This window comes from Electrona antarctica (assembly GCF_951216825.1).
Source record: "Electrona antarctica genome assembly, chromosome: 15".
Classification (NCBI taxonomy): domain Eukaryota; kingdom Metazoa; phylum Chordata; class Actinopteri; order Myctophiformes; family Myctophidae; genus Electrona; species Electrona antarctica.
In genome coordinates this window covers 32215612-32240125 of record NC_136796.1, presented here as the reverse complement: position 1 = coordinate 32240125, position 24514 = coordinate 32215612, and the positions used below count along the sequence as shown (strand labels likewise).

Genomic DNA, 24514 nt, shown 5'->3' with positions numbered 1-24514 from the left:
CTGACGGCCTATAGTCGTTTCTTTTGGGGTTGTTTTTGTAGACCTGGGCGCTTGTTTCTCTTGCGAAATCTGGCAACACTGGTGGGGGTCATAAACCTGTGGCACTTCTGCTCACTAAAGCCTCTCTTCCTTTGCCTTTGTTTGGTGCATGAATCTGAACTTCACTCTAAACTGGCGTCTATGGCCAAATCAATGAATCTGCTGTGGGCGGCAGGTTCCCCTCCGTGCTGGCGCGTGATGATCACTCTGGAGGAGAAGAAGCTTCAAGGGTACAAACACAGGCTTCTGTCCTTTGAAAAGGGAGAGCATAAGTCTCAGGATGTCTTGGATATCAACCCAAGAGGTCAGGTATGTTTAGCATGCGGAACGCCACACAAAGAATACTGCAGGCCGAGATAATGTGTAACCAGGGGGTGGGAAATTATCAGCAGCCACTGTTCTCTGCTGCTGAACCCATGAAGTAGGCCTAGTTTTGAGGGAGAAAAACATAAAAACATAAAAACATATCTATATCTACTAACTATTCCAGTTTATTCAAGTGCAGTCTATTATTGTTAAACTTTTGTTTAACAATCTGTGAACAATTGTTCATTGTTCCAGATCCCGGTCTTCAGCCATGGAGACAAAGTACTGAATGAATCTTGTGGAGCATGTTTATACTTGGAGGTAAGTGACGAAACGTATGACTAACAGCTAGATAGCTGTTTCTTTTAGTGATGGGAGATTAATCGGCAAACACATCGGTATCGACCTGTTTTTGATTAATCGGCATCGGTCTGATTAATCAATCGAACAGATTGATCGGTCTGATTGTCTTTACAGATAAACAAGCCCAAAGTAACAGCTTGAACAGATCTACAAGCTCACAATATTAAATATAAGGTATTAAAGTTAAATCTGACTTGCCTAAGCCTGCAGTGCAGATACCCTGTTACATGTATTTTTCAGAATAGACAAAATTATTATAATTCTTTAATACAGAATGAGATCTATCGACATCGGTAATATCGGTTATCGGCCATAACAGCAATTAATTATATCGGATATCGATATCGGCCAAGATGTCACATCTCTATAGTTTCTTCTTTTAATCACTAGGTACCTGTGCAATACATGCTTGCCAAACACAAGGACACAACTTACTATGTACTACATATCTGTGTTTTCCCCTATAGAGTCAGTTTAAGTCTCAGGGGACCCGTTTGATCCCCGAAGAACCAGCAGAACAAGCTTTGATTTACCAGCGCATGTGTGAGGGCCTCACACTTCATGATAAGCTTAGTAAGACATGCATACACACACACACACAGGTCACACACACACACACACACACACACACACACACACACACACACACACACACACACACACACACACACACACACACACACACACACATATATTTGAACACACATACTGTACCAATAAACTTCTATCTCCATTTCTACAAAGTAACTAGTAACTATGTATAGTTTTCAGATAAGTGTAGTGGAGTAAAAGTACAATATTTGCCTCTGAGATGTAGTGGAAGTAAAAGTGCTGAAAAGTGGAAATACTCAAGTAAAGTAGTAGTGAGTAAATGTACTTAGTTACTTTACACCACTGCTTTTAATTCTACTACAATTATTTGAAGAAAAAAAACTATTTCACATTTGTCTAACTACCGGTATTCGAAAAGCCTATCTTGTATAGAATCAGATCAGCTATTTACAAAAGATTGTGAAAACTCTTGGGGAAAAAAGTAGTGGTATGCTACTTTAGTGTACTTTGAAAGTGATGCCAATACTTTTATTTTCTTGTGGTATTGTTAACATTTACTTACACTATAAGTGAAGAATGTGAGTACGGTACTCCATCCACCACCACTGCTGTGCGTGTGTGTGTGTGTGTGCGTGTGTGTGTGTGTGCGCAGTGTAATTCTATAAAGGATGCTTTTTGCTAGATGCTGTCATCTACTACGAGCTGTTCGTCCCCGAGGACGAGAGACATGAGTCAGCTGTACAGAGACACACCGAGGCTCTGGTCACCGAGCTGAAGCTCTGGGAGGGCTACCTGGACAAGGTGCACGCACGCACGCACGCACGCACGCACGCACGCACGCACGCACGCACGCACGCACGCACGCACGCACGCACGCACGCACGCACGCACGCACGCACGCACACACACACACACACACACACACACAGTTTAACAATATATTTATGTCCACACACAGGGAAAGCATACAGGGACACAAATAGTTTAGGTGCAGTACAGGTTACATTCACAAACTCATGGATATGTCCTCATGTGCGACACACACACACTCACACGCACGCACACACGCACGCTCGCACACGCACACACTCACTGACGCACACACGCACGCACGCACACACACACACACGCGCGCACGTGCACGTGCACACACACACACACACACACACACACACACACACACACACACACACACACACACACACACACACACACACACACACACACACACACACACACACACACTCACATTCTCTCTCTCTCTCTCTCTCTCTGTGTTAAGGTAGCACCAGGTTCATACTTGGCAGGAGCATTCTCATTGGCTGATGTCATTGTCTTCCCCAGCATTGCCTATGCCTTCCGCTTTGGGTATGTGAGATGTTTTAATTCTCCACAGTTGGGATGGGAGGCGTGATTTTATCAAAGTTGTACCTTTTGTTTGATATAAAGTAGGCTATAGTTAAGATTGGGCTTAGGGACGTTTGACATGAAAATACACAAATGTGATTTTCTATTATGACATCTACTTGTTCATTATATCTCCATTATGACCACGGTTATGCTCTAAAAGTATTTTAAAAAATCACACCCGTGTGAACTGAGTGGTCTTATATAGCCTGATCAGCTCTGATCTGACGTAATGAAATCACACCCGGGTGAACTGGGTGACCGTAGCAACCATGCTCATTTTTTGGTACGAACAGACAGACAGACAGACAGACAGACACGTAAACTAACAAAGCCAGTCGTAGGAGTGGTTTACACCACTCAAAAACATAATAATTCATTCCAGCTTGTCTAATATAGTCGCCTGTCACTTCCCCAATATAAGGCTGCCAGGTTGAAAGAGTTTATGTCTGTCTGTGTTTTTTTTTATATATATTTATTTATATTTATTGAAACAGGTTAACAAGAGCTTGTGACTAAATAATAACCACATTGTATCCATTGGAACCCATTTCCTTAAAATTAACAGTTTTGGACCTCTGGAGAGGGAAGTCTGGAGCTCTCCGGTCAAGCTGTTGCCGCGACCCGACTACGAATAAACGGTTGAAGATGGATGGATGCGTGTATTATGATCAGAGCCTATCAATGATACTGTAAATCCCCCTCTCTCTCCTCTCTATGTAGGCTGTCTGCTGGCCGCTTCCCCAAACTGGCCAAGTACTACAGTCTGTTGAAAGGCAGACACAGCATTAAGACCAGCTGGCCTCCACACTGGTTGGAAGCCCCACAGGGATATGAAAGGATGAAGAATCTATGAAGCACACACACACATGCGCGCACGCACGCAAGCACGCACGCACGCACGCACGCAAGCACGCACGCACGCACGCACGCACGCACGCACGCACGCACGCACGCACGCACGCACGCACGCACGCACGCACGCACGCACACACACACACACACACACACACACACACACACACACACACACACACACACACACACACACACACACACACACACACACACAAATACATACATACATACAATACAATACAATAATATGTAGCTCACACACATAAAACACATTGTTTTACAAGTTATAGTTTGACAATTAAGTCAGTTAACAATTTCAAATCAGCCTCGACCTTTTTAAAGGAGCAGAGTGGTGGTAATATATATATATATATATATATACGTGGCTGGTTAAAACTGATATGAGGTTAGGGGACTTACGTGACTGGTTAAAACTGATATGAGGTTAGGGGACTTACATGGCTGGTTAAACTGACATGAGATTAGGGGATTTACGTGGCTGGTTAAACTGATATGAGGTTAGGGGACTTACATGGCTGGTTAAAACTGATATGAGGTTAGGGGACTTACGTGGCTGGTTAAGACTGATATGAGGTTAGGGGACTTACATGGCTGGTTAAAACTGATATGAGGTTAGGGGACTTACGTGGCTGGTTATAACTGATATGAGGTTAGGGGATTTACGTGGCTGGTTATAACTGATATGAGGTTAGGGGACTTACGTGGCTGGTTATAACTTATATGAGGTTAGGGGACTTACGTAGCCGGTTAAGACTATGGGTTAGAGTTAGGGTTAGATTTAGTGTTCGGGTTTGTAATGTCGGACAATGTGTGTCGTCGCTGTTTGTCCAAAACGTCATCCAAAACGTCATAATATAGCCTAATGCTTCGCATTGGAGACGGTTGAGGTAGGTCAGTAGACACATCTACTGAAGCATTGAATGCTCTGATTAAACGTGATTTTGTCCCTTTCAATGCATTTATGGCATTCAAATCCACTAAACATGGACAATTGTGATCACCCAGCCAAGCCGGAGGCACACAGGATTGGGCAGAAACTGTATCGCACCCAAATTGCCCGATGTGCCGAATTGCTTTTTTGTGTAAATAAAATGGCCTTCAAATTAAATATACTTTTCCGGTGTGATTATTTATATAGCTTGTGATTAACCTCAAGAAAGAAATGCATCACTTAAAAAAATGTGTTTCAATGCATATCTTTTTATAGGCTATATGCGTTTGGGCCATTTTCGCTTGGTTCTCCATGGCAGGACCGCTGAAATCCGACTTCAGTTCATGGGTGCACCTGGGTTATACTGCTGTAGGAAGGTTCTGCTCAGTGGTAGGTAATCTATATATAAATGAAAATAATATTGTTTAGATGTTGAATACATACAGTCATACACACGAAATAAAGCCTTTTAAACACGTGGATATGTTGAAGAAGCAAAAATGTATTCACAAAAATAATCACCTGCCTTTTGATTTTACAGCAGCAGACACAGACAGTGGCAAAAACGTATGTGATCTATAGAGCAACATATTTGTGCATCTGTCACACCCGTGGCGTGTACAAACAATTGATGAAAGGAAGGGGTGTCATGAGTTCATGAAGTATTTTCTTGGACATAACAAAAGTCTTTTGAAAGTAACTGTAAATTAGTATGGTCTCTCATTGACTCAAGCATGGAGCAAATAAAAACGTAAAAAAGGCAAAAGGTATCCACCTTTGCAGTCATTTTCCTCTCCCACAACCTGTCCTTGCAGTTTCTTACATCATCAGTGTAGAAGTATGTAAGTATGTAAATATGGAGTCACACGTCATAGACACGTCATCATAGTCATAGGTTAATCACATCATAGACTGGCCACATGATGCTCTTGGTCCACACGGGAGCCACGCTGTTAGACCCTATCTGGTTTAATTATTTCCGTTGCCGTCATGACTGCCAGTTCCCACCTGATGTCATGCGGGAGTCCCAACTTCTCCAGACCACACCGAATAACGGCTAGCTTGCACAAAGTCTTCAGACTAGGGTTTAGATCTAAGATGTACAAATCAGATACCTTTGTGTCATCTTCACCATCATCGAGATCTTCAACATCTCCTGGAATGGGTGTGTATCGGTATCCTCCAAAGAGGATGATACGATCTCCCACCATGCAACAGCACATCCGACACATCCAGTAACTCAGGCCCCTCCCTTTGGGCTTAACCATCATCCAGGAGAAGGTCTCTGGATTGAACTTCCACAGATCATCGAAGGTCTTGTACAGAAAGAAGTTGTGGCCCCCAAATATATACAGCTCTCCGTTGTAGGTGAAAGCTGAATGACCCTCGCGCCCTTCTGGAAAATGCAGTGCAGAAGGCGTGCTCAGCCAGCAGTTGGTCTCTGTGTCAAACACTCTGATATTGTGGTAGTAATCCTTGACATGGTCCCCTTGGCCCCCAAATACAAACATCTTTGTTTTGATGATGGTGGCAGAGTGACATGATGAAGCTGGTGCCGGAGAGCCCCTCGCGTTAATTAAAGACCAGACCATTGTCATTGTATTCAACGTGTAGATGTCATTAGTGCCTCCGGTCAGTCCATTGAATCCTCCAAAGATATACATGACCTTCCCCAAGGCGCAGGCCGAGTGGCCACACCTCGCCCTCGGAACAGGCCCTCCCGAAATCTTGGGCTTGAACCACTTGTGGGTGTTGACGTCAAATGCATGAAGCGCGTTGATGTACTCCCCCGTGCAATCAACCCCTCCCCAGATGTAGATGGTGTCTTGTATCAGCACGGCTGTGTGGCCCCATCGCAGGCATGGAACGTCCCCGCTTCTGGTTGTCACCGGAGGCAACTTCACCCAACGCATGGACATGGTGTTGAAGATGTGCACCTCAATCTGACCCATGTCATAAGAGTACCCTCCGAAGGAGTATAGCTTGTGTCCCACTGCCAGAGCAGCATGGAAATATCGCTTTGGACCGCCTTTCAGGTGCACGCTCCAGCGCAACATCTTACACAAAATGAAGCACCTTTGATTAGCATGAGCCACTTGAGTATTTCTCTGCAAAAGAATGGTGCGCTAAAGTGTGCACGTCCACTTATACTGGTGCAGTGGCACCAACGTCACACAAAGCTGAAAGCTTGACGTTGTTCACCAAAGTTGAACTCCACACGTGAAGCAGGGAGCCACTGGAAACTCGGTCCTTTCATATGCATGCAATGGAACTGAACTGGATATTATATTATATTAAGCTTGTAGATCTGCTATTTTTGCTGAATGTTTGCCCCCAGAATATGGATTTTAGGGTTTATGGCATGTGCACAGCCTCTTTTCCTCTTCTTTAAACTCCCCTTGTGCACAGCCAGAGCTCAAGATAGCGGCATTATCTAATAAGCTAATAATTACCCTATAGCCCAGGGGCCTCAACTCCTATAAATCTGGTACGGGTTGCCTTGGTTAGTGAGAGACTCGCTAACGCACTGGACCAGGGCTAGGGAGGCGCCCACATGCCCAGTTGTCCAGGTGCCCACTCGTCCAGGTGCCCACATGTGCCTATAGTGCCCACTCTTCCAGCTGCCCAGTGATCTCCACCCCGAAGTGCCCACATCTATGGAAGCATATAAAGCTGACATAAACATGTGCCTTTTTGGTGCCTAGTGTCCACCTGTCTTGTATTCAGACTTATAACACTGGAGCCCAAACAGCTTGTTACCCTGAAAACTAATTAAGGCACTGCCAGCCAGGTGACAGACTCAGTCCATATGTGTCACTCACCATAATATATGACTGAATGCGTGACAAGGCATTTTTCTCCTCTCAATCAACATTGTGTATTGAGATGGCATTGACATTGTTGGCATTGTTTATTCAATGCCATTGCTTATCTCCTGTCAAGCATTTCTCCACCCACATCAGTCTGACACGACACCAGTGGGCGGGATCATTATGCCAGCACCAATCAGGTGGGACTTCCGTGGTGGAAAATTCTGGTGATGCGGCCAACAGCATTATATCACAGCCAGAGTGAGATCACACATCACAGACTGCCTGAACTCAACCGTCAACCATCCTTACTTCCACCCGGTGCACTCCACGGACAGCACGTTTAACTCTAAACCTCTGAAATCATGGCCAAGGACATGACTCTTATCTGGGGCTCTGGATCCCCGCCCTGCTGGAGGGTCATGATCGCTCTGGAGGAGAAGAATCTGCAGGGATACAACCAAAAAGTGCTTTCTTTCGAGAAAGGAGAGCATAAATCGCAGGAAGTCTTGGAGACCAACCCCAGGGGTCAAGTGAGTTCACTGAGTTGCATGCAATGTCCGTCTTGCAGACGTTAAACAATAAAGTACACAGTGTACACTTGTTATCATAGATATATATATATATCTATGCTTGTTATGGCGTTGTAGGCTACAGTTGCTAAAAGGCTATAACTGCAAAACTCAGACTACCCAAGATGTTTTGATTGATTGAAATATTTATTAACAGTTTGCAGAATTACAGTACATTTCAAGCACAACTCAATACAAAGACTGTTAACTGTGAGTGGACGACCCAATTAAGCATTACACTTGTTTACAAGAGGGTCCACCATGTTCACCATGTGACTATGCAAAATATATATTCACAACATATTGTATTTATCTTGTAATGCATTGATCTGTATCTATAACGCATTATTTCTGGGCAAATAAACAATTCAGCTGTCTTGTTTACTTTACCAGAAAGAATGTAGGCTATGAGGTTGTTTTGATGTGGGCAAGATAATGCTTCCTGTAACCTTATCACAATAATAACAACTTATTTCCCTCGCAGTTGCCTGCATTCAAACATGGGAACAACATACTGAATGAGTCCTATGCAGCATGCATGTACTTGGAGGTACGTGTGTGTGTGTGTGTGTGGCTTAAGGTGTGGTCATATTGATGAGGTTGCCTCAGGTTACTTTACTACAAATATGGGCAGCCAGCCGCAACACTTGAGCTAATTGTTTTTTGGTGTAGCCTGTCTCGTGTGTGTTTGTGTTGAACAATAGGCCTACTAATACTATAGTCAACCAGAAACGCAATATGCCACACACAGTAACATGACCCTGTGCCTCACTCAGCATGCCATATAATGTCTGCTTCTTCTTTTGTCACCAGAGTCAGTTCAGATCTCAAGGGAACCAGCTGATCCCTGACAATGCAGCTGAGCAAGCGCTGATGTACCAGCGCATGTTTGAGGGCATTGCACTCTCCGATAACATGAGTAAGATGCACACCACATGAATAAGTGCATGTCTAGTTCAGTGTGTGAACTGTGCAGTATCAGTGTGTCGTGACTTGAGACAAGTCCAGGAGTGCAGTGGGATTTGGTGACAACCACACATTATTCTTGCATTATTTAGAAAAAGTTGCCACTCATTGTGGATAGACGTGAACAGAAGGGTCACTGCTACTGGAATGTGAATTACAATCTACAAATGCCTCTTTAAGACCATGGAACCAGTCTCTAAGAAAGTGTTACTCAGTAACTTAATGATAGCGTTTCACTTGAATTAATCTGGACCAATGTCCAACTTTGATCTGCATTTCTCTGAGACTGTATGGCTTCAACTTGACCTTTTACATAACAGTGCAGTGTGTGCCAGTGAACTTACATCAGCTGTTCTCCCATGAGCCCAATTAGGCTTGGGTGTAAACAATGAACCCCCTGGCACGCGCGCACACACAGAGGTGTGCAATACCTGTAATGAGATAGGCCTGTCATTAAGTCAGGCTTTTACATTACTGTAGTGTAAAACGGTTCAACGGTTGTGTTGTGCTAAACACGGGTAATGTCATGTGAACGTCATGTGAAAAGCAAAACGTATCCCCAGAGAATCACATGTTTAGTCCACCCCAAGGGGTCAACCTTATCATAAGAGAGAGTCATGAGACACAAGAGAATTCTGGGGCATTAGCAAGTGCAACAGAACAATAGACAAAGCTGAACTTGGGAGTACATTCTGTACTAGCTACATCCACACTCATACTAAAGTAGGCTATTTTACAGTTAAATTGCCAGAAAGGGCCTTAAGCTAAGCTAGGTGAGTGATAATATCGGTCTGCCAAATAATGTTCGGGGAATACTGGAATCAAACATACGTAGGATATAGACAACAGGGCACTGCTCCGTGCTGTGGATTCGTCTATAGCTGCGCTAGCGATTCCTAAACTGTCCTTTAAACTCCTCACTGTCAGTTGAAAAGAAGGCGGAGGAGATGTGGTTGTCTACACACCCTCTGCAGGACCGACAAGGGAAGTCATTATGCCACTATAGCCTCGTTCAGATATACAAAATTTGCAGGCAACGTGTCGCCATATTTTACTTTGGTGTCATGTATGATCGACGTGTGCTGAATTGTGAGTGGCGGCAATCTTGTTTTTTATTTACATGTATTGGGGCATATTTAGTCATTATACCATGTTGTGCTGCTGCTGTTTCTTAGGTAATGTTATCTACTACAACTATAAGGTCCCCGAGGGAGAGAGGCATGACTCTGCTATGAAGAGAAACAAAGAGTCACTGGTTAAGGAACTCAAGCTCTGGGAGGGATACCTGGGCAAGGTATGCTGCAGTGCACACACATATTGAAGACGTACTCGTATACATGAGGCTGTTATCATTACATTGAGAAACGTACAAAATTAATGGAGCAGAGAAGTGAAGACCAAACATATTTGCTTGAGGGATGTTGTTGAACAAATTTTCTTTTTTCTCTCTGCCAGTTGGGTGCCGGTTCTTACCTGGCAGGGAAGACTTTCTCTCTGGCAGATGTGATTGTTTTTCCAAGTGTTGCCTATGTGTTCCGGTTTGGGTAAGTGGGCTTATTACTGGAAGTTCTTGGTGGGATTAATGCACTACTCATTTCAAGCATTTGTCAGATTTTAGTTTTGGAGAATCAAGTAAGAAGACAAAAATAAATGAATATATATATATATTTTTTTATCCTAGTTCCTTAAAATAAGTATTCATTACATTTAGACAAGTTGTGCATTTGCTTTGCATGTTCCGGAGGAATAATTAACACAAATGGACTGAGCTCAGGTCCAGACCTCGGCTTTGCAAGAGAAATGTATAATCTCAGAAATATTTGTATTTTTAAATAAAAACAAAACATAACATTTTTATGTTTTGGTGGTTGGGAATGGGAACTGCTAATGTATATTTTCTGCCTTCCATAGGCTGCCTGCAGAGCATTACCCTAAGCTGGCAGAGTATTATGCCCTGGTGAAGGACAGAGCCAGCATCAAAGCTAGCTGGCCTCCTCACTGGCTGGAGAACCCCCAGTGTCAAGACCTCCTTAAGGACCTCTGAGAATCACACACACAAACTCATGCACTTGAGGGCCAGAGCCTGATTTATAGTTTGTTGCTTGCCTGTGTCGCTCGCTGAAAATGGCCAATCTTCGAGCTCACAACGCGTAGTGTTGTGTGCTTGTAGATCTATTTCTTCCATTTAACGTTTGAAATTACATTTTTAAATTACACACTTCTTTTGAAAGGATTGTGGTTGTTATGAAAAGTAATTAAGTAAGACCTTCATCTGTTGTGTTATAAAAAGAATACATGCATCTTCGATTGTCTTTGTGATTTCTCTCAGATGTAATTGGTTTTTCACTACTGCAAAAAATAAAATATAAGTAAAAACTACTACTTTGTCAATGGAATAATGATCACTATAATCAGACACATGTGTTTCCTCCCTTTGCTCGTTTTCATTGTGTTGCTGTTATCTTTATCTTTTACAGCCGTAAGGTGGCAATGCACATTCATGTACTGTAGGCACCAAGCAAGTTTCACACTCGCAGTAGTCTCGCGTTGCCAGACTGTTGCCTCTTGCAATTTGTGTAATGGTTGTCTGGCTACGCAAGACTACACTCACAGGTATGAATATTGACACATACAGTAGCCTGTATGTACATGTTGACAGTGATTGATCGTTTCATGTCGTCAACCCTCAAATTAATATGTATTTGGCTGCACATCCCCATCGGAAAATGTGACCCTCATACAATATCTTTTGTTAAATGTTTGTCACACACACTTTTCTTTCTTTTTTTCTTTTCACGATTTATTTTAATGTAAAAATGGGATTGAAGGGGTTAAACAATTGTGCTGGGGACCCCTGGAACCTCCTCAATGACCCTTGGTGGTCCGTAGACCCCACATTGAGAACCACTGCGTTGTCAGCAGCTTAGTTTTAAATTTAATTTAAAGAAAAAACCCTGCTAACGATGTGTTATTTGTAGAGCACCTAAGTAAATCTCAAAGTGCTACAAAGGTTATGAGGTGAATAAAAACCACAACATAAGTGATATTTGTGTGCATTAAAATTAGTGTTAAATAGCTCTATATTCTTATATTAATCATTGCTAAGTGTTTGTTCAGTAATGCAGATTTCCATTATTTTCAGGTCAGGAATCGAATCGGGATTTTATACAATAGCAGAGAGAATTCATACAAGATACAGAAATTGGAAGTAAGTGATGACAACTAAATGTGCAGAGAAGGTTAATACTGGAACACAACAATGTAAGATGATGAATTGGAAGTGTATTTTCTGTTGGATGAGAAATTGGAAGCTATAGTAAAAATATTGAGCTTTACCTTTTCAACAAAACAATGTGTTATAAAAGTAAAGCTCTATTGTGTTACAAAATACAGTTTTAATGAAAAATATCATATGCATATTAGCAACTCATAAGGCCTTGTAGAGGTATTATTTAAACACTAGGGTGCGGTAATGTTGCATGTGAGCTGTTGATGCCTGCATTACAACGCAATAATACACAATACACACACAAGTTACCTTTCAGGCCACCAGGTGGTAGTGTTTCTTTTTTATCAGTACTGTAATCAGAATCTACAACCAGATCATTACACTTTCAGAATCATTGTCTATGTGAGTGTTGTGAATTCAGAAATCTTCTGCTATTGTGGTCCTACTGTACACTATGTGCTTTCCTCTATTAAGGGTGGTGAGGATAATTGATCTGAATTACTTAACCCGTATTAAAGTAAGTATCAAGCTCAATTGAGGCACCTGTCTGTCTTGGATTATGGAGACATAATCTATAGACATGCAGCAGGATCCACTCTTAAATCCCTAGACTCTGTTTATCACTCATCGATTCGGGTGATGGCTATATGGTAGGCCTACTTACATAACAAGGTTGGGATGGTCCTCCCCGACAGAGAGACGAGAACTGCATTGGCACCTGTTCTTGTATTCAAGTGGCATTTCTTCCTCGACCTAGTGGGAATGTGCGTGCAAAATTTCACGGAAATCACACCATGTGTTCATGATTTGCAGCATTTTGTTTGAAACGGAGTACTCCTGCGAATTTTGGAAGCCAATTTTAGCCAATCAGGATGGAGTGTGAAAAATCTGAAAGACCGGTTTCGTTGAATGGCTCTAGAGAGACTGTGTACCAATTTGCGTAATGTTTGGACAAAATCTGTAGGTGTACTGTCAAAACATTTGTTTTGCACAAAGCGGCCTCCTGGTGGCGCTATAACAGGCCAATGTGAAAACTTTGGGGCAGAGGTTCAGCTCTGGCATTCAGGGAGTGTGTGTGCAGAGTATGGCTGCGATCAAGCCAACGGTGCCAGAGATTAGCTGTTCACAGACGGACACACGGACGGACACACGGACGGACGGACGGACGGACGGAGTGCAAAACATACTCTCTCCCCATGCCTTCGGCCTGGTGGAGACAATCAGGATGGCGGCTTACTGGGTTCTAGTGGGTCTGCTCTGTTTGTGTGGACTCTCCCTCAGTCAAGGTAATAACTTTACCGTTTGTTCTCTATTCATGCAAATATACCCCTAAAAAGCTAAGTGAGTGATTGTGTGTGTGTGTGTGTGTGCGTGCGTGCGTGCGTGCGTGCGCTGTTTTCCCATTTGCCCAGCATGTGAGCTAAACCTCATTGAGAACACAGACTTCCCAGGAACAGATATAGCACAGGTGTATTCTCCCGATGTGGAACATTGCCAGGTGATGTGCACTCAGCACCCAAGCTGCCTCTTCTTCACCTTTGTACGACCTGACTGGACCAGAGACAACCGGTAAGTTACAGGAATGTAAAAACTTATTTTATTTGATTCTGTGTAGAATGATTTTAAATACAGCTGCATTTAATTTTCACTATTTTGTTGATTGAATACTTTATTACTAGTCAGAAATGTGAACAGCAGGTAACCCAAGTCCTGTGTTTATATTGCATCAGTGTACTGTAGATTGTAGATCTGCTATTTTTGGTGTGCGACACCCATCCGAATTCCGGTGTCCGACTAAGTGTAACTTAGGCCTAAAGTGAACGTGCAATCTCTGTCAGTCTTTATCTTCAGTTGGGTGAATCTGAATGAAGTCTACATTGTTATTATTATTAAGTACTGGTTTCATAGATTGATTGGATGCAAACCACTATTGATAAGCAGAGCAACGCTGCTATGTTTTAAAGGGCTGTCCTGAATCATCTACCACCCAGATTTTAAAAAAAAGTTTAGTTTTGGGATTTTCTGCTTTCAGTTGGATCCCAACCTGGTCCTTGGGAATACATACTGTAGTAAATGTTCTCTGCTTTCTTGTCTTATCAGCTGTTTTAAAGCGTATTGCTGTTACTAAAATCAGTTTACATTAGTGTACTGTACAAGTTGTTGCACAATATTGTAGGTCATTACTGTTTGCGATGCAGTCTCTTCTATTTACTTACCGCCCGGGTCTTAGCCTCGGCGACTTTGACATTTGATTTGCCAATGTGTTCATGCTCCAGGCATTTCTTCTGCTACCTCAAGTACACTGCCACTGGACAGCCCAATACACAGTCGCCACTGCCTGGTGTGACCTCTGGTTACTCTCTCAAACCTTGCAGTCCTACACCTGGTATGTGGTTAGCCCCTATCTTGGTTGTGATGTGTGATAGGAAAGTATATGCAAGAATGAAAGTGTACAAGACGGTGGTGAGACCAGCTATATTGTATCAACGTGTGGCCAGTTAAACTCACCCGTGGCTTCCCTGTGAGGTTAGGGTACAGTTAGTACTGTACGTTGGAACAAACACATGCACCAGAGTAAAAGACAGGAAGCTGAACTGGAGGTAGCAGAGACTAAAATGTTGAGGTTCTCTCTGGGAGTAACAAGGATGGATAGGATCAGGAACGAGTACATCAGAGGATGTCAGCGCATGTCAGATGTTATGGAGATAAAGCCAGAGAGGCCAGACTGAGATGGTTTGGACACGTACAGAGGAGGGCAGGAGGCATAGCGAGAGTAGAAGGATGTTGAAGAGGGTAGAATGATGTTGAATTGGAACTGCCAGGCAGGAGGCCTAGAGGAAGACCACAGTTGAAGATTTATGGATGTAGTGAAAGAGGACATTAAGTTAGTTGGTGTGAGAGAAGGGGAGGCAGAGGACAGGGTGAGATGATTCGCTGTGGCAACCCCTGAAGGGAAACTCGAAAGGAAAAGAAGACAGTGGTGAAAAGTAACTAAGTAATGAGTAAAAATTTGAAGCATATAAATATATTTTATCCAAAAAATATATATATATTTTATAAATATATAAGAATATCCAAACTACAACCTCACAACACATTGCGGCATGTTGTAAGTCTGTAATGAGCTATTTTATTGGGTTGTTGTCATTTGTGTTGTACAACAAAGTATATACTAGGGTTTAAGTGGTTAAGCTATTAGTATTAATACCTGCTGTTTAGACACAGTCTACTCTGTAGCCTACAGTATGCTCTGCAGGGTCCTATTCTGCACAAACGTGTCCTCTATAACTGTGTACTTTGTCAACAATTCTGTATCTTAGTGGTTTGACACTGTACTAAGTGTACTTCATCATGCATGCTGAAGTAAATTCCTTAAATGCCAATGTAGAATGTGTGAAACTCCCTTCTCTCTGGTTGGGTTACTGTCTGCCAGATGCCTGTCTGTCTCGGGCGTATGAGAATATGGACTTCCCTGGGGCAGACTACCGAGGGCTGTTCACAGCGGACTATGAGCAGTGCCAGAGAGCCTGCACCCAAGACCCAGGCTGTGAGTTCTTCACATTTGTCAGTGGGCTCTTCGAAAGAGAGGATATCAGGTAAATTATATTATTATAGTGTGTGTACTGTGTAGACACACATTGCACTTCTCAAATCTTGTAGACCTACAACTTGGAAAACCTTAGTATCACTTCATCATCCACTGAGAGGTCTCCAATTATAATAATTGATAATATGTGTTTGCTTCAATGGCTTTTAGCTCTGCTAGCAGCGGGGAATCTATCCATCAAGTGTCCTTTCCCATAACCCCCCCCCCCCCCTTTAGTTCAACTCCCACTTGTCTTGCACACAAGATATGTTAAAATTGAAAAGCTGGTAATAAAGTATTAAAAAAATGTTCTCACTGAATATTGTGGACATTCTGTTTGTAGATACAATGTCATCTAAAGTTCACCTGGACAGTACCCAAGCTTCCAATGGTAAACGCAAAAGATGGTGTGGTCTCAGGATTCTCCCACAAATTGCACCAAGCCAACCACAATTTGCGTATGTTGACATGCACATACACTGCATAGTGCATACACAACTCACTCACTATTGTCAACAAGTATATTGTTTGTATGTTTGTATTGTTGTATCTCTTATGTGGACATAAATAAATGATTGTGTGCGTGCGTGCGTGCGTGCGTGCGTGCGTGCGTGCGTGCGTGCGTGCGTGCGTGCGTGCGTGCGTGCGTGCGTGCGTGTTTGTGGGCATGCACTGCAGCATGTCAGACCAAGATGTTTCCAAAGACTGATATTCCAGGTCATGACCTCGACATGGGCATGCTGCTTGCAGTCTCACCTGAACACTGCCTGAGCCTGTGTTCTAGTCATCCGCTCTGCACCTACTTCACCTACTTGACTGACACTGACAAGAGGTGAGTACAGGACTTGCCAACTGTTCCTTGAAATGCAGAATCGTACCTTATTTGGAAACTGAAAGCCGTGTCCGTTATTGAACTGATAAGCAACACACTTTGTTGCTTATTTTTGGGAATCAATCAATGACACACATCTCATAACTAAGTTCAATCAGCTCATAGATATTACAGGTTGTAACTAGTCTCTAGACTTAGCATACTGGACCTGAGTTGTCTCTAGTCTGTACTTGGACCGCTTTTTTCTGATGCATCAAATTTCTAAAAAGACAGACAAAAAGACATAACGTCAAGGTTTAATGATCCTTTTAATCCAGACAGTCTTGCTCTTGTATTGAGAATATCCACATCTTCTTATGTTTCAGCTTCCTCCTCCTTGTCATTATGATTCCAGGTTCCATTGCTACCTGAAGAGCAATGCAAATCAAATGGTGACCTCATCTAATGAGGCAGCCGTCTCTGGAATACCAACTCACGTCTGTCAGCCTGATAACAGTATGTACTTGTCATTTGTCAAACTGCGAAAAGAAAACAACTGCTGATAAGTATAAATACTTGGTGTATCCGCAAAAATGAAAGTGTCTATATGTCCGTCCGTCCAACCATATGTCCATACATCCATCTGTCTGTCGGTTGGTCTGTCCATACCTAAGTCCCTATGTCCAGCCGTCTGTCTGTCGGTTGGTCTGTCCATACCTACGTCCCTATGTCCATCCGTCTGTCTGTCGGTTGGTCTGTCCATACCTACGTCCCTATGTCCATCCGTCTGTCTGTCGGTTGGTCTGTCCATACCTACGTCCCTATGTCCATCCGTCTGTCTGTCGGTTGGTCTGTCCATACCTACGTCCCTATGTCCATCCGTCTGTCTGTCGGTTGGTCTGTCCATACCTACGTCCCTATGTCCATCTGTCTGTCTGTCGGTTGGTCTGTCTACGTCCCTATGTCCATCTGTCTGTCTGTCGGTTGGTCTGTCTAAGTCCCTATGTCCATCCGTCTGTCTGTCGGTTGGTCTGTCCATACCTACGTCCCTATGTCCATCTGTCTGTCTGTCTGTCTGTCGGTTGGTCTGTCCATACCTACGTCCCTATGTCCATCCGTCTGTCTGTCGGTTGGTCTGTCCATACCTACGTCCCTATGTCCATCCCGACGTTGTGAATGCAATATTTTACGAACTAATACGTCTTGAGGGAATTTCATGACATTTGGCATAAACGTCCACTTGGACTCACAGATTTACTGATTAGAAGTACAGTCGGTGGTCAAAGGTCAAAGCTCTAGATTCCTGTGACCTCACAATAACATGTTTATTAAATTCCTTCAAAGTCTTCATTCACTTATGCTGGGTAGAGACTTATAGTATTGGCAGAGGTCATTTATTTTTCTTCTTTCTTTCTTCAAGCAACATCATTTTGTCACTGTCATGTTCCTCTCCTAGGTTGGGTGAAGGCGATGTATGAAGGTGTAGACTTCCGGGGATCTGATATGCGTTATGTGTTACTGGACGATCCAGACTCCTGCCAGAGAACCTGTACTGAAGATCACAACTGTCAGTTCTACACCTACATCATTGACTACTTTGACTCAAGATATCGGTATGTTATATATGGGCATGCACACACACACACACACACACACACACACACACACACACACACACACACACACACACACACACACACACACACACACACACACACACACACACACCATTTGTGCACTTGTGGTGGTATGCTCAAGGATGGGCAGAAATACATACAGTAGTTAAAAATACATTTAATAATAATAATGAATTGCATTTTTATAGCGCTTTTCCAAGTGCTCAAAGCGCTTTACAATAGTTCATTCATTCATACATTGGGAGGTGAAGTGGCGAACAGTCAACACCAGCGTCTTCACTTCCCGCATTCACACACCAATGGTGGCGAGCTCACACCGACCAACTCATTGGAGGCATTGTAGGGTTCAGTGTCTTGCCCAAGGACACTTCGACATGTGGACAGGAGGAGCCGACCCAGGGATCATTGGACGACCTGCTCTACCTCCTGAGCCACAGGCTAAATTGTAAAATTGTATGTTGTTTTTATACAAGATACCGCATTATATTTATTGTGATTGACACTGCAATCATAAAAGTATCCCTCATCAGTTAAGCTGTTAATCCGTTCAAATGGATCAACGGCTTACTGCTCCTTGGGACCTTGGGGTCTCAGCCCAGTGTTTGGGAAACACACTCCCCACAGAGCAGCAGTTAGAAACACACTCCCCACAGAGCAGCAGTTAGATTTAACACACTCCCCACAGAGCAGCAGTTAGAAGGAAACACACTCCCCACAGAGCAGCAGTTAGAAGGAAACACACTCCCCACAGAGCAGCAGTTAGAAACACACTCCCCACAGAGCAGCAGTTAGAAACACACTCCCCACAGAGCAGCAGTTAGAAACACACTCCCCACAGAGCAGCAGTTAGATTTAACACACTCCCCACAGAGCAGCAGTTAGAAGGAAACACACTCCCCACAGAGCAGCAGTTAGAAACACACTCCCCACAGAGCAGCAGTTAGAAACACACTCCCCACAGAGCAGCAGTTAGAAACACACTCCCCACAGAGCAGCAGTTAGAAACACACTCCCCACAGAGCAGCAGTTAGAAGGCAGAGGAAACACACTCCCCACAGAGCAGCAGTTAGAAGGAAACACACTCCCCACAGAGCAGCAGTTAGAAGGCAGAGGAAACACACTCCCCACAGAGCAGCAATTAGAAGGCAGAGGCAAGGAAGGACCTTGCAGTACAGTTGGGTGCCACCGATATTGTCCCTTATCATTTGACCCATTTAGGCCTGACCTAAAAAAAAATTAAATCCTTCTAAATCCTCCAGTTTTCTGAAATAAATATTTTCACGATTTTTCAAAAATATCAAGCTCGTAGCGCGCCACTCGGTGGCGCGCTACGAGCTTGTAGATCTTGTAGATCTTCTATTTTTCAATAGCTAAATTATAACAATGTTTAAAACACCAAAAGGGGTTCCCGCCCAAAATGGGTTAACTGTCCTTTTGCGCAGATCACGCAAACCTCAGCAAAAAGAAAAGGACAATATCGATGGCCTCCAACTGTATAATGCATTGTTCAAGAGGAATTGTCAGAATGACTAAATGGGGGAGAAGAAAAAACTAACTAATTCTGCCTCGGGCTGGACAATATAGACAAAATCAAATATCACAATATTATTTATCAAATTATACCTTTATCTATATTGCAATTCTAATATAATACTATGGCAATATACAAAAATATCTAATTAAATAGCTGCTCACAATCTGTCCCATTGCCTATGTTTTAAAGTATAAAATAGGGCTTAAGTGAATTTAACAGATGCCATATCACAATATTAGATATCCCAACTCCCCAGTCTCATATCATGATATCGATATCGCCCATCCCTCTGTATGCTAACATTACATGCCCATATGCACATGGATATCAAATGGATCAAATATTATTGTCATGTGCTTATGCATGTGTTTGATGTCGTATTTCAGGCGTCGCTGCTACCTGAAGCGGGTTATTACCATGCCTGCTCCTCCCAAAGTTACCAAACTGTATAATGTTATGTCCGGATTCTCCAAGAAGAATTGTCAGACGTCTACCTGAAGAAACATCAGTCCCATTTCTGAATCAAGATTCTTTTGCCGCCACTTCTACCTGGCAGTGTATTTCTGCAGTACACAAATTTGATTTAATGCACAATTTGTGTAGGCACCATGCAAGTTGAAGTTTCACACCTGTAATAATCACACCAGGCACGAATCCTGTGATAATAAAACCTGCTTTGTACCTCTAATAGCCAGAGCATACTGAGACAAATGACCAACATCCTTGGTTGGTGTGGCAATAAACTGAGAAAGTAATTATGCTGGTGTAACTTTATTTAGCCATTATACAATAATGGTTTATGAGTAAAACATTTTTTGTACTACATTTGTCAATTACAATCTTTTAAGCTTTGCCATGTTGCATAATAGCCCAGGCCTTGTCAATGTATTGTTACAACAGCAGACCCATAAGAAAGTTGACCATGGTAGTGTAATGAACTCTTTAGAACTACAATATAGACTCTTATGTTGAAACTGTGTGAGTTGTATTGTTCTCTATTCAAGATACTTTATGGGCCAACTAATATGCACTGAGTCCTTACGGGTCAATTTGAGAGAAGGAGCGAGTGCATAATTGGATCCCTGCAACCCTTTAGGCTCAAGAGTCAAGACCTACTGAGGTGACCCTCATTTTCAGTGACGTTGCGGGAACAATGTAAAATCAAGCATCAAGAAACTAAGACATCAAGGACCCCCAAATGTATATGTATTTGTCCGCGGACCCCCATCTGGAAATATTTTGTGCAAGGGATGTCCATGCAATATTTGTGTAGCCCCCCCCCCCCCCCCCCCCCCCCCCCAAGATTCCTTTGAAAATAGGAGATCTACAAGCTCTGCTATTTGTTTTTAAAGTGCTCTTTGTCCAGGTTGCTTTTTCTGGGCTTGCTTTCATAAATCAGGTTGCTTATTTCTCTCGCAACACTGCTTTTAGACCGGATCCAGAGGCTTTAGGATTGAGGCTGCAGCATTCCCGTAGACATGTCTCCAAAATCCAAAACCCTTGGATTTCCCCAAAGGGAAACTGGATCTGTTTCGGTATAAGAAACCTTTCTGATCGGCTTGGAGGCACGTTTTTCATGGAGCCGACCACCCAGATACTTGTTTTCTGTGACTCTCAATACTTCTACCCATCAGAAGAGAACATGATTTTACTAATATTAAGAACTTAAGAAGATTCCACAACATTTGTAGAATGGGAAAAAGTACATTATGAAAAATATTTATGAAATGTAGTGAAAATAGCTTGGATAGGCCATTTTTGCTATATATATTGTTTGTCTTTAGTTCTGGAATTTTTTTAATTTTTATGTCTACATTTTAATACAGCAATGCATTGATATACAACTTTTATTTATACTTTGGAATACTTACGTATTTTTAAAAAGCATGTACTTTTGAATACTTAAGTATTTTAAAAAGCAAGTACTCCAGTATGTTAACACAACTTTCTCTTGTAGTTGTAGGAGTAATATTGACCTGGAGTATCTATACTTTATATTTGGCACAAATCTCAAAGTGCTACAGTACATGGCACAAAAGTCAAGAAAAAAAATTAAGTAGTAAATAATAATAAAAACAATTAAATGATTCAAAGGAATAAGATTCAGATCAATGGTAAGAGACCACCTCCCCAACTATATACTATAAAAGTGTCAAAACGGATTGTGCTCTGAGATGGTCAGATTTGGCATTCCACGGCCGAGGAGCAGCTGAGTAGAAAGCCCGGTTCGTCATGGTGGTCATAGGATAGGGGTTTTCAGTTTGTCTGTGTGTCTGAATTTCCAGACCGGAGGGAGCGGTTGAGGTCGGTGGTTTGAGGACTTCCTTTAGATAGGAGGGAGCATCCAGAGTCACTGTATGTGGATCCCAAATAACAATAGCACTTTTTGTCAGACAATGGGCGTATTCATTCGTGTCCATAAAATAACCCCAAAAGTCCTAAATCATCATGATACATGTTACTGCAAGTGTTTAAATCCTCAGTTTATCCATAAGGCTTCCAGAGGGAGGGATCCAAAAAGCAAGTGCAAAACAACAACATAATGTTCTAATGTCCACTCATTATCTAAATGCGGGGGCCCATTTAGATAAACTGGGGTAGATAACATATAATATTATTAATGTTATCTACTCTGATTTATCTAAATGGGGCCCCCTCATCATATAACACTTGACTGTATGGCCCTTTAAGTATAATTTACTACTAGTGTTAGGCCTTACCTGGCTGGGACAAGTGAGATTCCTTACATTACCATAACTTTTGCGTCCGTGTCCGCGGCCAGGTGGCTGTTATCTCATGGTCCCCCCTATGCATGTAGGCCTACAAAGGATGATGCCTCCAGTGCTGCACCATACACAATGTGTAAACTCAGGAGCCTCCAGTGCTGCACCATACACCATGTTTAAACTCAGGAGTGCCAGGTGTCAGTGTCCTTTGTCCAAGTTATACATTCATAACAAGAAGTAGCATTTTTGTCCAAGTTGTAATTTCATGCCAAAGACTACTCGGTGTCATCTACTACCGTCTACTATGATGAGTCACCAGGAAGCTTTATTTTTCCACTGTTCTTTACTGTTTGTTGTTTTGTAATGTAAATGCTATCATCATAATTGTATCATCCTAATTGTGTTGGGCTGCATCTAACAATCTTAGTACAAATGGGTCTAATATTTTCTCTTTGACTGATTTTGGGAAATTAGTAAATCCATAGGACGAGTGCTGACCTCGATAGATCTGTCCAAGAGATATAATTGCAAGCAGTGAACTTGGTGAGAACCAAGTAAATATTTAATCTTGTAAGGCTCATTGTTCCCAGACAATGTATAAGACAAATAACAAATATGAAGGATGTTTCCAAATGCAGGTTTTAACAATAAATAATAATGCCAACCAACCATGACAGAAAGTGCACAGTGACGAGTGTCATAGTTAGCTCTGTGATAGTAGAGTGGCTTTAGGTCTTCCATAGGGATTCCATTGTAAACCATAGGTGTTGTTGGTATGGTATTACACCTCATACCACCTGGACAAAGGGAATGGACACCTATAGTAGTAGGGGAGAGTGGGGTAGGATTACCCACTTTTTTACTAAAGATGTCCTTGAGTCAACCTAAAAAGATACACCTGTGTGAAGTGAGCGGTGCTACTGTAGCGTGTGGGGGCCCCCGCAACATCCAGGCCCCCAGGAACACGTCCGTCCGTCCGTCCGTCCGACAGACAGACAGCGGAGGCACCGCTCAATAACTTCTGAATATCTTCCCTTGTTTCAGGATGTCTTCTGTCAATAATTGCAAAAGAGAGTGCATCAATGACAAAAGGCCATACAAATATGACCTCTCAAAAAAGTGGTCCTGTGGCTGAATTGCCCCAAGTTAGGGGTAAACTGACTTATCTGATACTTAAACAGATTTATTGATTGATTCTTTATAGAATTGTCATGCTTCCGAAGAAGCCCAGCCCATATGGACTTACAGGACACAGGTACACAAACAATGACAATATATACCGACATGACAGTTCGCAAACAATGATCAAGTGAATACTAAACTAACTGATACACCCAAGATTCTTACATGGCAGATTACATAATTATACAACATCAAATAAAATTCCATAACATAAAATACGCCATTGTGGACCTACTTGAAGAACTGAGATTTGTCTTCTACTCCAGGCTCTAGAAACAAACTGTGCCGTCTTAAATACTTCATGATTAAATAACCACTCCAACTTCTGACCATCATCTTCCCAGAATAGTTCAGGTTTTTGTCGTTGCATTGCCTCAAATAATGGAACTCAGATCATCATACAGGGAACAATAAAACATCAAATGAAATTCATTATCAACGTCATTCAGGTCACATACTGTACTGTACATACAGTAACCTATTCTCTTCTGGCACCACTGAAAACCGACCTACCTCAATAGCAGAGGCAGGATAGCAGTTCACAACTGGGCACACAATGACCGCTGGTTTCTGGTTAGAAAGGATTACACTGCTTCATCTGGACATATGATCTAAGTTTTGGTTTAGACCATATGTCATTTGATCATTTATCTTTGTAATTTCAAAATAGTTTTTGTTTCAACCTATTGATGTTACCACAAAGCATATTCTGAAAGATATAAGGCAGATCTGCCTCTCTGGAAATAGAAACCTACCTTCTAGGCAGCTTAATGAGACAGACATCTGGATGAAGTTGCTTTTCCATAAAGGTCACCTTTACCTGACTACAGAACAGTTTGACAGGGACATTTGTGTGTGTGTGTGTGTGTGTGTGTGTGTGTGTGTGTGTGTGTGTGTGTGTGTGTGTGTGTGTGTGTGTGTGTGTGTGTGTGTGTGTGTGTGTGTGTGTGTGTGTGTGTGTGTGTGTGTGTGTGTGTGTGTGTG

The 24514-nt window shown here is 42.5% G+C and overlaps 3 protein-coding genes across 4 annotated transcripts; 2 read left to right on the top strand and 1 right to left on the bottom strand.

Annotated features, from left to right (window-relative positions):
* Positions 1–180: 180 nt before the first annotated feature.
* LOC306938042 (glutathione S-transferase A-like) lies at positions 181–3523 on the top strand (the record flags this gene model as incomplete). Its single annotated transcript, XM_079522065.1, has 6 exons — positions 181–348; positions 601–666; positions 1176–1281; positions 1943–2061; positions 2543–2628; positions 3391–3523. 6 exons carry the CDS (start codon positions 181–183, stop codon positions 3521–3523), a joined length of 678 nt encoding a protein of 225 aa, XP_079378191.1.
* A 1907-nt stretch (positions 3524–5430) lies between these two features.
* LOC306938040 (kelch domain-containing protein 3-like) lies at positions 5431–6534 on the bottom strand (the record flags this gene model as incomplete). The annotated part of the gene is made up of 1 exon (XM_079522061.1): positions 5431–6534. The coding sequence occupies one exon, from the start codon at positions 6532–6534 to the stop codon at positions 5431–5433; it is 1104 nt and encodes a 367-aa protein (XP_079378187.1).
* Positions 6535–7556: 1022 nt separating this feature from the next.
* On the top strand, positions 7557–11204 carry LOC306938598 (glutathione S-transferase A-like). Of its 2 annotated transcripts, XM_079522856.1 has the most exons (7): positions 7557–7820; positions 8344–8409; positions 8673–8778; positions 10001–10119; positions 10281–10369; positions 10737–10907; positions 10947–11204. In XM_079522856.1, exons 1-6 carry the CDS (start codon positions 7653–7655, stop codon positions 10867–10869), a joined length of 681 nt encoding a protein of 226 aa, XP_079378982.1. In that variant the 5' UTR covers positions 7557–7652; the 3' UTR covers positions 10870–10907; positions 10947–11204. The 2 variants fall into 2 exon arrangements, with proteins under 2 accessions (XP_079378982.1, XP_079378981.1); XM_079522855.1 differs by having other exon boundaries at positions 10737–11204.
* The last annotated feature ends 13310 nt before the right edge of the window (positions 11205–24514 follow it).

Excerpts from the sequence above, each read along its gene's own strand:
- LOC306938598 (XM_079522856.1), top strand. The coding sequence starts at position 7,653 with ATGGCCAAGGACATGACTCTTATCTGGGGCTCTGGATCCCCGCCCTGC. Across the intron at positions 10,120-10,280 it reads GGGAGGGATACCTGGGCAAG|TTGGGTGCCGGTTCTTACCT; the intron begins GTATGCTGCAGT and ends TCTCTCTGCCAG. Across the intron at positions 10,370-10,736 it reads GCCTATGTGTTCCGGTTTGG|GCTGCCTGCAGAGCATTACC; the intron begins GTAAGTGGGCTT and ends TGCCTTCCATAG.